General features: G+C 45.0%; 1 protein-coding gene across 1 annotated transcript; it reads right to left on the bottom strand.

The window, feature by feature from the left end:
- Nucleotides 1-5,464: 5,464 nt before the first annotated feature.
- SERP2 (stress associated endoplasmic reticulum protein family member 2) lies at nt 5,465-11,299 on the bottom strand. Its single transcript, XM_023513639.1, has 2 exons — nt 11,184-11,299; nt 5,465-5,620 (listed from the first exon to the last, which is right to left on the bottom strand). Exons 1-2 carry the CDS (start codon nt 11,265-11,267, stop codon nt 5,465-5,467), a joined length of 240 nt encoding a protein of 79 aa, XP_023369407.1. The 5' UTR covers nt 11,268-11,299.
- Between the last annotated feature and the right edge of the window lie 2,125 nt (nt 11,300-13,424).

Here is a 13,424-nt window from a genome sequence, read left to right as displayed (position 1 = left end):
GCACCCCACAGCACGACTCGCAGTCCACGGAGCCACCGTCCCCCAGAGGCTGCAAGGAGAGAGGTAGTGGTGACTGTAGCTACAGGTTTTGAGTTTGCTGTGGGCCAACACCTAGATCCCCAGAACCACTCGGTATCAGGACAACCTTGGAAGTTTTCATATTATCCCCATTTTCTTGATAAGAAAATCAATACAGAGAGAGTAAATAAATCACCTGTCCAAGGCCATTCAGCTGATAAATAGTGAATCCAGGCTTTGAAGCCACACCTGGCAGATTCTGAAACTATCCTCCCCTCTGAGGCCTCTTGTCCATGACTGTTAACTGGTCAGTCTTTAAAGAAGTCCCTTGCCTTGGAGTCTGTCAGCAATCATGGAAAGTGGAAAGTGACTTCCTCTGAAGAGGTGTATTGCGAGTGCCTCCCTGCACTCCCTCCCACAGGGGCAAGGCTGGGCTGCCCTGGGATCTGGACGCTGGGGCAGCCCTGGGATATCTGTGGCTCCCATCTGATTTCTCAGTGATGGAGGAGGCATTTCCTGGGTGTGTTTGTGCCGGGGGTCTCTGGGGCCTGGACTCTGTCTCCTCACTGCTCTCCTGGTCCTTCTTCCTTCCTTGTCATTATCTCGCTCTTATCAGCACCACAGGCGTGAAAGATAGCAGTAGAGAACAGGGAGGAGGGCAGTGACACAGGAGAATGCCTAATCAGGGGGCCTGTGCACAGCTGTGCCGCTTGTTAACCTGTTTTTCCACATAAAATAGAGTGTAGGGGAACCAATGAGTGGGCATATCCTTCAATAGCAAGTTTTTACCAGCCCAAATTCTTCCCTGAATATAGTGGGAGAAGCAGATAAAATACGCATCCCTCGCTCCCTGCCTGGCTGAATGTTTATATACCCTGGGCACATCGGCACTATTCTAAAACCAGCACTTTACCCAGCCAGTCATCAGAGGGAAAAGCAGGTTGATAAGGTAATGAACGCAAGTGAGGCTTTCAAGAGATTCAGATCAGTGAGCGGCATTTTCATTAATAATAGAAGATTTTGACTTTTTCTTTAGTGTCTGCATAAAAATATAAAAAATAAGAGTAAACAACCATGTGAAGTCAGAGAAGATCATATGACCATCAAGGCCTCACTGGAACTAGGTTAAAAGCAACTTGAGCCTGGCACGGAGGTCTATCTTACTCGAAGCAAAGAGGAATGAGAGGTAGAGGGAGAAGGTGGGGAGTCCCATGAGACCCCCCAGTGCGCCTGCAGGTGTAACGGGCTGCAGATGTGCACACAGCAGACGGTCAGACAAGAGGCGCAGGGGCTCTTTCGTATTTTGGAGTACAGGCTGGAACACAGGCCAGACAGACCAGTGAGGGGGGCATCCACGTCCCTGCCCCTACAAGAAGGCTTGTTACCTAAAGTGGAGCATCTGGGAAATCGTCTGGACTCGAGAAAATCACATTCTTTTAAATGCAGAGAGAAGACAGGTAGAAGCGTGCAGCCTGCAACCCTAAAAAAGGAGACACTCAAGAGGGATGGTAGGCTCTTCGAGATGAAACCAATCGTGACTAATCCCGGAGAGGTGGCAACAGGGACAGATCTAAAGGAGCTATTGTGTTTTTCATGACATGTTCTGTTTAGAAGAGGACGTGTACAAAGATAGAAGGAAGGGCACAGTACCAAGGACAAACTGAGAAGAGTGACACATTTCTGTGAGAACAGTGCCTGACTTGAGCTGAGGCTTGCAAAAAAAATGCTAAAGTTGGCAAAAAAAAAAGTGGCAGTGGATTACTTTTGTTGTGATTGAAGAAGGGTGAGGCCCCTTGCTGGGGAATCATGGTAGCATGTTAACAGAGGATGGAGAAAGTGAGAAGACGTAACTCATTTCACGTCTAACCTCTCCATAAAAGCAAGATAGTCTTCTACCTGGAAAGAGTTAAAGCAGCGTCGTTAAAAAAGCCCCGGGCACTAAGGGAGGGAAGCTGTGATACAGGAATAAGGAGTATGTCCTCTCAGCTTCTTCTGCCCAAATCTCCTGGCCCTGCAGCCTCATTCCCTGTGCCCCGGACAAACCTGCAGAGGAGACGGCGGAGCCGATGGGCTTGATGCCTGAGAAATTACTGCAGACGGGGAGAGTTCCAAAGATTGTTGTCAGCAGATGTCCCAATTTATACAAGAAAAAAAGTGATCGTTTCTGCTGTATGGACCGGTAAGCCTGGCAAAATGTAGGCCATATGATAGTGGGAGAATTGGAATTTGAGAATTAGCATGGATTTGAGAAAAAGGAGCCAGACTGAAGGACTCTATTCTCTTTTTTACCCTGGAGGCTAACCTAGGGGGCAGACTGGGGAAGGCCACAGTTTACTGTGTGTATCTTGAAGCCAAAAAAGAAACAAATATTGGCTCTGTATCTGTTTAGACCCTTCACACTACAGGCATGTGATCAGCTAGCCCTGTGACCGGGCTCTGGCCATTTTGAACGCCTTACATTCTTGAGCTCTGTGCACTATCTCAACCCTCCATGCCTCTGCCACATAGCAGCCCCCCATGGGAGTTACCCTCCTTATACCCTTTGCCTGGCTTTTTGGTTTTTAAACAGCCACCTCCTCTTGGAAACTTTCTCTTTTGCTGAGTTCTTTTAGAAGTCCCTTATCCATGTGTGCCAAGCTCTCTGAGCCCTGCTGTCATCAGGGAAGTGTCCTTTCCCTGGGCTACATACAGCTGACAGCTTCCTCATCTGCCTTCCCTGGTGCCTGCAAGCTCCCACCAAGGGGACTGTACTTTCAAAGTCCAGGCTAGGGCCAGGCACAGAGGGGAACCTTGAGACATGGTGAGTATTTGAATAGAGGTTCAAAGTCAGCCTGAAAGAGGTTGTCTCTAATTGTGTTCTGCATCCTTCTCTAAGTCTACATTTGTATCCATGACTTGGCAGAACAATATACTTTCAGAGATGGTAAAGCTGAGAAAAAAGATTATTAGATCAAAGCTAAAGTTTCAAGATCCAACAGTCTACAGACCGGTTAAAGCCTGAAAACATAGGTAAGTTTTTTTGTATAGATTGATTTTCTTTCTTGATTTTCCTGTGGCAAGCTAATGGCACTGTTTTGTTTGTTTGTTTAACTTTATTTTGTTTGGGGGTGAAAAATCAGAGACATATCATCTGAGGCAATGCATCCCAGATGAATATGTAGGTACCGATGGGAATGTTGCATTAATGTGCCATATTCTTGTAAATTTGTACAATGCTTTGAACTATGCATTGCTGATGAAGGACAATCCATGGAACGTATCATGCATTGTCACTGACCACATCACATAGTATAATTTAATATCAATAAGCCACTTATTATATATGTTTGTCTATGTTTCCAAACTTCATAAACATTCTATAGATAAACAACTCACAACCAACAATATTAATAGAAATAATCATGAAGCTTTACATGAAGTCTCATAAAAGGTCAATAAGTAATCTAGAAGGGGTGTCCAACCTTTTGGCTTCTCTGCGCCACACTGAAAGAAGAAGAGTTATCTTGGGGCCACACAGAAAATACCACAAACACTAACAAAAGCTGATGAACAAAACAAAAGAAACAAAAAACAATCAGTGCATAATTTTCATGATATCTGCTACCACAGATAAGCAAAAAAAAGTCCTTACATAATGTGATGTGGCCCGTGGGCCACAAGTTGGACACCCCTGATATAAGGTGGGAATATCTGGCTTTATCCATCCATCCATCTGTCCATCCGTTCATTCATACACCCATCCATTCACATTGAGCACCCTCTGTATGCTGAATACCACACTAGGATCTACAAATTTAGTGGAAAATGAAAACTGCCTCCCCTGAGCTTACATCCTAGTGGAGGAAAATGAATAATAAGTAAACAATTGCAAATGCTTCTGAAAGCCATGAGTAAAATAAAACAGTATGTGATGGGGACAGGGAGACCTTGGGATAAGGGGGTAGCAGATGCCTCTCTCTGAGGTTGCAGGAAGTTCAGTGATGAAGAACTGGGTGGGGCCTGGCTGGCCACCAGCTCCACGTGAGTCAAGGATTTAAGTGACTGTTAAAAGTCACTGCAAGTCCATTCACAGTAACAAAAGCAGAGTGTTGGGTGAAATCAAGGGCAGTGACACTCCTATTGCCCCTGTGGTAGTCGCACCACTTCCAGACTACCCGCTATATAGTTGCAAATGCTACATTTTAAGGTTGTCATTGAAAATATCCATCTAGAAACAACATCTTATGAGGGAAGGTTGAAAGAACAAGGAAAGTTTACTTTGCAGAAGAAGCCACCAGGCAGTCATCTTTAAAATAGCTGAAGACTCAAGATGCTCAGAGGATAGTGAGTCCACTCTGTTATACGAGGAGTCTAAGCCTGAACTATTGACAAGACTGGCATCGTGTAGATCAAGACAAGAGAGATATTTCCAGTAGAATCAGTGCTCAACAGAAATGGAATTGGCTTTTTGAAGAAGTGAACACCCCATCCTCACAAGTATTCAAGCAGAGATGAGGTAAACAGCTGTTAAAAATAGGGATGAGGGAATTCCTACCCAGGGCAAAAGATGTTGTCAAGAACACACTTTTGGGAATGGGGTAGAGCTTTTGTTTCTTGGAGTAGAATATTTTTTTCATCTTGGAATGCCAAATTATCTTTAAAGTATTTGAGCCACAAGCAACAATTGAGCCACCCACTTCAGACCCCTTCTTCCTTTTAAGAGCTTTTGTTTCCTTGGAAAAGTGACGTCTTGAAGATCAAAGGAACTGAGCTGTTTTTAGTCTGCGGCTTTTCTTGTCAGTGGGACAGAGGATGTCTTCCTGGGAGGCTGAAGCCTGCGCAGGAAGATGTGGATTTCTCCCCTTCCCCGTCCTCAGTGACAGTGAGGTCCGAGGACGGGAACCCCTGCAGGCGCGCCCTCGAGTTAGGAGAGGCAGTCTCCACTCATCAGTATTTCTGAGACCAAACACACAGCGACCAGGAACCATGGCCCAGGCTCCCAACAACAGCCTTTAACTAGAAACGCCTGCATGTGCTTTTGCTCACCTCTCCTGTGCTGGTGTGTGTCTTTGCCTGTGTTCAAGTTAAACTCTCTGAGTTGTGTATCAGGTGACCCTACCTTAAGGCTCAGGTCAAAGGCTCAGTTCTACCTAGGAGCTCTGTAGAACTTCCTCAAAAGTTCTCCAAAAGGCCTCTCCTTTCTCTGGAATGTGGATTGATCTCAGGCAGACAGGTGCTCCACTTTCTCTTCTAAGGCTCCTTTTAGGCTCTGTCTTCACAGACAGACTTAACTGAACTCTGTAGTGTAGACAACGGGTTTAATTGCTCTGCATAATCATTTTATGATTATGATTTGATAGTGTATCAACTCCGTCTCTACTCATATTTGCAATAGAAACTAAATCAAAACCCATTAAGATTAAGGGTTGAGGCAGCGATAAACTTGAATTCCAGACCAATGTGTTTTTCATCTATTTACTTCATGAACAACACATGTTTTTGGAAATACAGTGGAGGACATGGGGTATAAGTTCAGTGAAATGCCCATACCTGAGCCACAGACAACAAAAACAAACAGTGCCAACAGCCATGGTCCTACAGGATATTTCTCTTCTTGTGGCCTCTAAAAGGGAATGGGAAAAGTAAGATTAGGTTCATGGATTCAATAAACATTTATTGAGTTCTATAGGCATTGTGCATGGTACTGGGGATCTGAGAACAAGACAGACTTGTTCTCAACCCTCAATGGGCAGAAATGAATAAAGTCCATTGTAAAGGATTGAGACAGGTTTGTAAAAATTCATCAATAACCTTATTACTTTATTAATGTCCTTGTAACTGGATGAACTTGGTGGTTGTAAATATAGATAGGGCATAAAGACATAAACCAATGCAGTGATTTTGAAGCCAAAAGGATATTAATCGATTGCTTCCACCTGTTGAAGGCATGCTTTATGGCAGGGACTAGACTAGGCAGCCTACGACCAGTCTTTGCAGCATGCACAGTTCCATACAAGGCATCATTATTTCCATTTTGGAGTTGAGAAACTGAGGCTTTATGTTTGTTAACTTGAGCGAGAGCTAGGATTCAAATTTAGGTCTGCCTTTTTACAGAGCCTGGGTGTCTTCCATGCCTAGATTCATGTTTAATTCCTGCACCTGGGAATTCCAAGCAGGACCAGAGAAGCATAGACATTTTCTAAAAACTTTTTATATACCAAAAAAAAAAAAAAAAAAAGTTAGGAAGTGAGTAAAATGGAAATCCTTAGAACAAGAGAAGCGCCACAGCAACTGTGAATGGATATGAGCAAAGCAGCATTGGTAATAAAGCCTGGATGAAGCTTGCACTTGGGAGAAGTCCTTGTGTTCTCTGGGAAGCAGAAGGGGACTGGCGAAGCTGCACGAATGTGGCCCTTCATACCTCCTGCTCTTCTCAAACCCAAAGCACAGACATAGTAAGAAGGACCCTCCATGACATCTCTACATCTGATTGCAGGGTAGGGCTTGGACCTTTTCAAACTAAATCAATCAAGGGATCAACAAATATCTTCTGACAGAGGCATCAAAAAAGCAGTGAATTTCTCAAACAAAAAGGGAGAAAAAAGAGTTAAAAAAGTAAAGGATTCAGTAATTATTTTCTCATTAGCCTGGGGCGGGGGTGGGGGTGGGGAGTCTGTATTCAATAGGAGTTAAAGAGCTCTCTCATACACTCAAAATGAAAAACATGTTGGTAGCATAGGTATATTGACAAATGTTTATTTGTGGCTGAAATAATCAAACCTAATTTGAAATTTTAATTAAATGTTCTTGATATTAAAATTATTTTTGACACTATAAAATAAGAGCTAAAATGTATGTTTATATCCATATAAATAGGACAGCTACACATTCAGACTTAAGGCAAATAATCTTAATGTTTCCAAAAAATGACCGGTGGATGGGTGCAGTGAAGCATGTCTATAATCCTAGCACTTTGGGAGGCCAAGGCAAGAGGATTGTTTGAGGTCAGGAGTTTGAGACCAAGTTGGGCCACATAGTGAGACCCTGTTTCTATAAACAGTAAAAAAGAAAAAAAATAGCAAATAGCCGAGCATCATGGTGGGCACCTGTAGTCTCAGCTACTCAGGAGGCTGAAGCAGAAGGATCCCTTTTGTCCAGGAGTTTGAGGCTGCAGTGAGCTAAGACCACCTCACTGCACTCCAGCCTAGGTGACAGTGTGAGACTCTGTCTCTAAAAATAACACAAATAAAGAAAAACCTGGAAAAACGAATGGTGTTGTCATCAAGGATATACTTTTCTGAAATGTTGAACATGTTTCATTGAAGTTTCTAACAATAAAAAGTATTTTCTTCCTTGGATTTTCATTGTAGTTGCTTTCCTATAAAATTTATCATATACTAAAACTGCAAACCCTCTGATGTTGCATTTATATATAAAATGAAGTTAACTTCTAGGCTCATATAAATTGACTTTTCACATAAAAAAAAACGTATTTAATTACAGATAAGGCAACAAAATCCTTTAGTTCTCAGCTTACCTGTTACATTCTTAGGAGACTTCCCTTTCTGACCTAACTGGGGTTCACTTGTCATTTGTATAATCGTATACTTTTTTTAAAATTTTTTTTTATTTTTTTATTAAATGATAGCTCTATACATTAATGCAAACAGGGAGTACAGTGTAGTGTTTTCACATACATTTTGAGACACTTTCATCAAGCATCGTATACTTTTTCTTGAGAGCATTTGTCACAGATCGTAGGTCTGTATTTATTCCTATGATAACGTGTTAGATATCTGTCTCTCCATGAGACTTCAGACCCCACAGGGGCAGGAACTATGTCTCGTTCATGTGGCAATGTCTAGAAATGCCTGGCACAGAACTTAGATATAGGAAATAATAAATGTTCATTGAACAATGAATAAGCATGCAAGTTTCATTAAATATGACTTTTAAGGTCAAGTGGAGTAAACACAGCGGCTAAGAAGGATATTGCTATTTTGTTACTACTTTCTAACTGGTATAGGGGTATCCCACCATTTCTCTTACTAGAGAAGAATGGATTAAAGTGTCAATGGCAGGTAGATTTTGACTAAGGATTAAAACCTTCACTTCTTTGTCCTTGACAAACTTTTATCTACTACCCCTTCAACTCCAGCAAGTCACACTGCAAGAGAATCAGCTGCTTTTGACCAGACGAGGACAAAATCAGCCTCAAATAATTGCATAAGATAACCATGTTATTCTTTTGGACTTAAGACTTGGCCAAGTTTAGATCAAGCAAATAACAGAGCTATTCAATAAAGTTACCTGAGTAAAGTGTGACATTTATTCTTCCCTACCCGCTTCTACCACCTTCCTAACAATTTGTCTATAAACCAATTCTGTTTCTGTTGCCCCATTAATGCCGTATAAAAAATTCATTTCAGCTCTATTTTCAGCAAAGCTAACAAGTGAATGCAGAAGCCTATAAATGAATAATTGCCCTAGTACAGATACCAACTGAGTCCTTTATTTTTCATTTGCAACCCCCCCCAGATTATCAGCATGCAAAGCTTGGAGTATATAAAACAAAAACCCTTTGGATGATATTCACCCATGAATTCAACATTATTTGAGGACTTTGGCTGATCCTAATGCCAAATGTCCTTTTTTGACAGCTTTGGGTTACTATTTTTTTTTTTATAAAGTGCCCAGCATAGTCTAGTTGAGACGATTCACATAAACCTGACTCTACTGCTGAGAAAGGTAAAGACAATGGTTGCCATTCTCCAAAATGGTTGGCTCCAAAATGTCAGGGAATTACTTTCCCTGCAATAATATACCAACAGGATAACTCAAAACTCTGAATTTTAAGTTTCCTCTTACTTCTGGAGAAGTCACTACTGTATAATCGCAAAATGATTATTCCATTTCTCTATTTCTTGGATTAAAATGCTAGCTGGGAAAATAATACTGATTTACTCCTATACTGAAGCATCTGCATACAATTAAAGGACGATTAGTCTGAATTTTTAGTTGGAATCTATACATATGTTTCCATTTACTGAATTTCATCCTGAATGAAGTGATCATTTGCAAGTTGCTTCTATCAAAGTATAATCATGTTTGACTTGTGCTGGGAAAATTAGATTTAGAATTTATAGTTTCTTTTTGAAAGAGAATTTCATTTTTCTTTTTGGATGTTGATCCATTTACAATAACTAAGACCCCTCTAACCAATTCAAAGCTACCATTTATTGAGGCTCAATTTGGAAGCCTTTCATTACAAATTTACTTGGGCCATTTAAAAACCCTCATAGGCGCCAGGCACTTCGAAGGGCCCACCCCACAGTGCATCAAAACCTATTAAAATGAATGCACTCATAGTGCACATTAAATACAATTTAAATGTAGCTCTGAAAGTTGAGTTGAATGGCAGGTGACTAGTTACATTTTCTGAATATTTAAACAGTGTTTTCCATTTTTTTCTCATTTTCCTTTCTTATTTTGGTGCCAATCAGTTTTGTTTTGGGTCTCAAACATTTTCTAGTGGTCTTGCAATGCTAGAGGTGGCAGACACCGTGTCTACAGAGCCTGACACATAAAACAGCCCTGAAAATTAGTTCTTATTTTCATGTTACTTTTGTAGTCAGATAAGTTGTCAACGGAGATCCAACAATGAAACTCTAGTTCTTTATTTCATTAATAGGAGCCACATGACTGGATATTTTCACTATGTCAGCTAGCAGGTCTGATACTTTGAGAAAGAAGAATTGATCTCCTAGGGACATAAAATCCTGTGTGCCCTAACATCCATTATAAATTGTTTTTCAGTGTTAATTAGAGAAGCAATTTTTCCCCCCTGGGTAACAGTACATAGGGAAAACACAGTTCTACATGCAAAAATGGTTCCAATTTGATAGCACATTGGCATTTTGCTGCCATCCCACAAGTAAATGATCTAATTGCTAAATCAGAGACATTTTAAGGATTACTTAAGCCTGAAGCTGTATATAAATTTCTGAGTAGAGTTGAGTTTGATCTTAAGGTTTCTCTGCCATAATTTTGCTTGGTTTTGCAAGAATTCCAGTGTAATGGTTACAGATCTAGCTTTTTGGTCAGTTAATCAAACCAGCATAATTGCTTTGGCTAAAAGGAATTGCTTCATCAAATCTGCAAGCTTTCCCAGCCAAATCCCAGGCTTTAGATGGATTTCTACTTAACGGTATGGGATAACATAACAGATCTCAGGAGCCTTTGCTCAGAGACATGGAGGCTAACTCTGTCCAACCACCGTCCAGCTCATGCCTTTTTGCAGGTCCAAAGTCCCAAGGCCTGGCATTTTCTGACGAAGGTTGTCTGATTTGCTAGAAGAAACCCCTGAGCATAGCACAGGTTTTAGTTAAAAGTCCAGTTGTAAATCTTTAATCTATAGTTCTGGGGGCACAGAGCGCCTGGCCATAAACTGGTCTCTAAAGTTACAGCATCATAATGAGTCTGAATTCACAGGGTGGGAAGAAGAGTAATGTTGCACTTAGACTTTAGCCCAGGGGCGGCCTCTCTGGAAAAGAAGTAAAAGAGAAAAAGGAGTCTGGAGGGGAGTGGGGCTTCCATTCCAACTCCCCGCTTTGAGCCCTTTCAACATCTCCAGGGAGAGCATCACAGGGCCTGGAAAGGAAACCTTATTTGGTGTGTGTCTGTTGTGGAGGGAGGACAGGAGTGGAGTCCGGGAGGGGGAGATGACAAGTGGACTCCATTTAACCGTTCATGCATTCGTTCATTCGCTCATTTATTCATTCTTTCAACAAACGTCCTGGTACCTATTAGGTTCCAAGCCTTGTGCCACGCAGTTGCCTTAATTGGCCCCTAAGAATGTGGTTTTCTGTCTTTCCCAGGGACGAAGAAGGCCTGATTCTCTCCTGTGGTCGGTGGGGGTGGGGGCTTCTGTGCACCTCCGGAGCAGCCCAGCAGCCACTCCCAGAGGGGCCACGACCAACCAGCGCCCTCTCTGCCCACGAGGGTGCTCAGAAGCCCTTGCCGCCCAGAGCCGGCTCCCAGCCCCCTCTCCGCAAGCCCCGGGGGGCGGGCCGGAGCGGGGCGGGGAGGGCGGGACGGTCGGTTGTCCCTGCGCCGCTGCCCGCTCGCCGGCCCCGCCCCCGCCCCGTGCTGCCCGGCTGGCCCGGCCGGCGCCGCCCCCGCCTTACCAGGGTTTTGGCTACGTTCCCCCTCTGGGTGATGTTTTTGCTGTGTTTCTCGTTAGCCATCCGGATCCGCTGTTTGGCCACCATGGCTTGGGCGCTCCGAAATGCTCCCACCTGCAAGGATCACTCCGTGTTAGCCCCTGAGACAGGGCCGCGCGCGTCCCGCCGAGGGCCCCGCGGCCCGCCCCGGGCGCTGCAGGTGGCAAGGCGCGGCCGCGACTCCCGCGCACCCCACTGCCCGAGCCACAGCGAACCGGCTCCTGAGAGAGGCCAGAGCCCAGACGGAAGTAATCTCTCATCTCAGGAAACCCTCTCCGACTTCCTCGCCATCCTTCCGGTCCCCCCAGCTACCTACCCAGCGCGGCCACCGAGGCAGGCGCGGCTGCGAGTCCTCCCGCACCGATCGCCTGGAGCGCAGCGCGCCGAGCCGCTGGGCTGGGCCCCGCCGCGTCGCGGTGCGCCGGCAGATTGTGATGGGGCCAAGGGTTCGGTGGCCTCAGCGTTTGTGAACGCATGGGGGCGGGGGCGCGGCCGCCCTGTCCCAGGGACCCAGACAGGCCGGGGGGAGATTTCAAGTCAGGCCGCGCGGTCTCCCATACACTGCTGTCCTCGGACAAGGCTGGTCCTCAGGAGACAAGTATAACCAGACCAGGGCTGGGCCGGTACTGTTGGGGAACATTCCCCTGTAGGACTGGGGGCGGAGGGCGGGGGAAGGTCACCATGCTAGGGAACCCCATTGTGGACCTTTCTTGAGGGCTGCTTTGTAAGATGTGCAGAGGAGGCCGAAAGCCGGATCGCCTGCGGGATGGGCATGGGGTGTGAGGATGCGGCTGGAACAGGCCTTCTTGCCTTAGTAGTTGCAGGGGTTACCCTGGAAGATGGACCAACGACACGGCTGAGCAGAACATGTAGGAAGGATGGAGAGGTCTTGGGCCTGCAGCCCAGGTCGGATTAGGTGGCCCCTGCCCAAACCTGAATCTTTGTCCAGCCTTGACTGTCCACCCACCCAGGGCGGTTTGGACCCCCCTCCAGCCACCCTTGTCCCGAGGGATCTGAGTGTGCCCGCCGAAGCTGATGTGGGCATTTTCCTGCAGTGGAAGGCTGAAAACGGTAGCATTTAGGTTCCTTCCTGATGCTGGTATCGGGGCCCTTCTGACTGTCTAGTCGGGGTTGGGGGCGGGAGAAGAGGGTTTGGTTTTTAACTGTTCCACATGCTGAACACATTGGTGTTAGCTCTTAGAAGCGCAGAAGAGTTGGAGCAGAAGGAAAGGGGAAACACCACCTGGAGGATTTGGGGCAGTGGGAAGTGGCAACGCAGGTAGTAGAGGCAAGTGCCAGCACCCCTGGGGTGGGGAAGAAGCACTGTGGCTTTTGTCCCACTCTGGCTGATGAATCTCCAGCCCTTCTCTTGCAGCTGTGGGTGGCTGTGTTTCAACTGGATAAAACCCCCATGGCCAGGGCTGGTTAGGGCCTCTTCTAGAAGCTTGCCCCTCCCAACTCCCACACATGCTCTTTTCATTCAAGCTTCAATACAAGCTGTTGTGAGGGATGCTTGGTGTAATCCAGAAGACAGAATTCCCTGGAGTCATTATCCTCAGGGCATTCTTTTTTCTACTCTACAGGTCAGTTCAGTTTGAAATAAGCCTCCGCTGGCCTCTTAGCCATTATCACCAACTAACATCACCACCATGATCTCAGGACTACAAACCAGGTCTGGCCAACTCCTGTTCCATGCTTTTATAACTGTTGGCTTTTCAGCTCTAGGGGATTTCTATCTCAGTGACAACTGCTGCGCCTGGCAGTGGCAGGAGGCCAGAAGGTCGCTCTACCTGACTCACTTGTCTCAGATCACATCTAATGCAGAGTCTCCCCAGAGCTGACTGCAGGCTTGGCCCCAGGGACATCAAGGAAAAGATATAGGCAGGTTTCCCCTCTGTGCTCCAGCATTCTTAACTGAGAGGAGCCTGCCTTCCCACAGCCTTCAGCATGGCACCTTGTTTGGGGAAAAATTATTGCTTGATCCTTGAGTCCTACTTGCTACAAGGCCAATTTTACTCCTTTTTCCTGCTATACTTTTACAGCATTTTAAATTTGTTTCAATTATAAATAGGCTATGTACTCACAGTAAATAGTCAAACAGGAACAGGACGTAAAGTGAAAAGTAAAGGATTTTCTTTCCTTGGCCCCTCCCTCTCTTCAAAATTCCCATGATTCCTCAGTTGCCCTTGCAGCATTTTCATACAT

Source organism: Otolemur garnettii, unplaced genomic scaffold (genome assembly GCF_000181295.1).
Source record: "Otolemur garnettii isolate 467f Iridium unplaced genomic scaffold, OtoGar3 scaffold00043, whole genome shotgun sequence".
Classification (NCBI taxonomy): Eukaryota; Metazoa; Chordata; class Mammalia; order Primates; family Galagidae; genus Otolemur; species Otolemur garnettii.
This window is presented reverse-complemented; position numbering and strand designations above follow the sequence as displayed.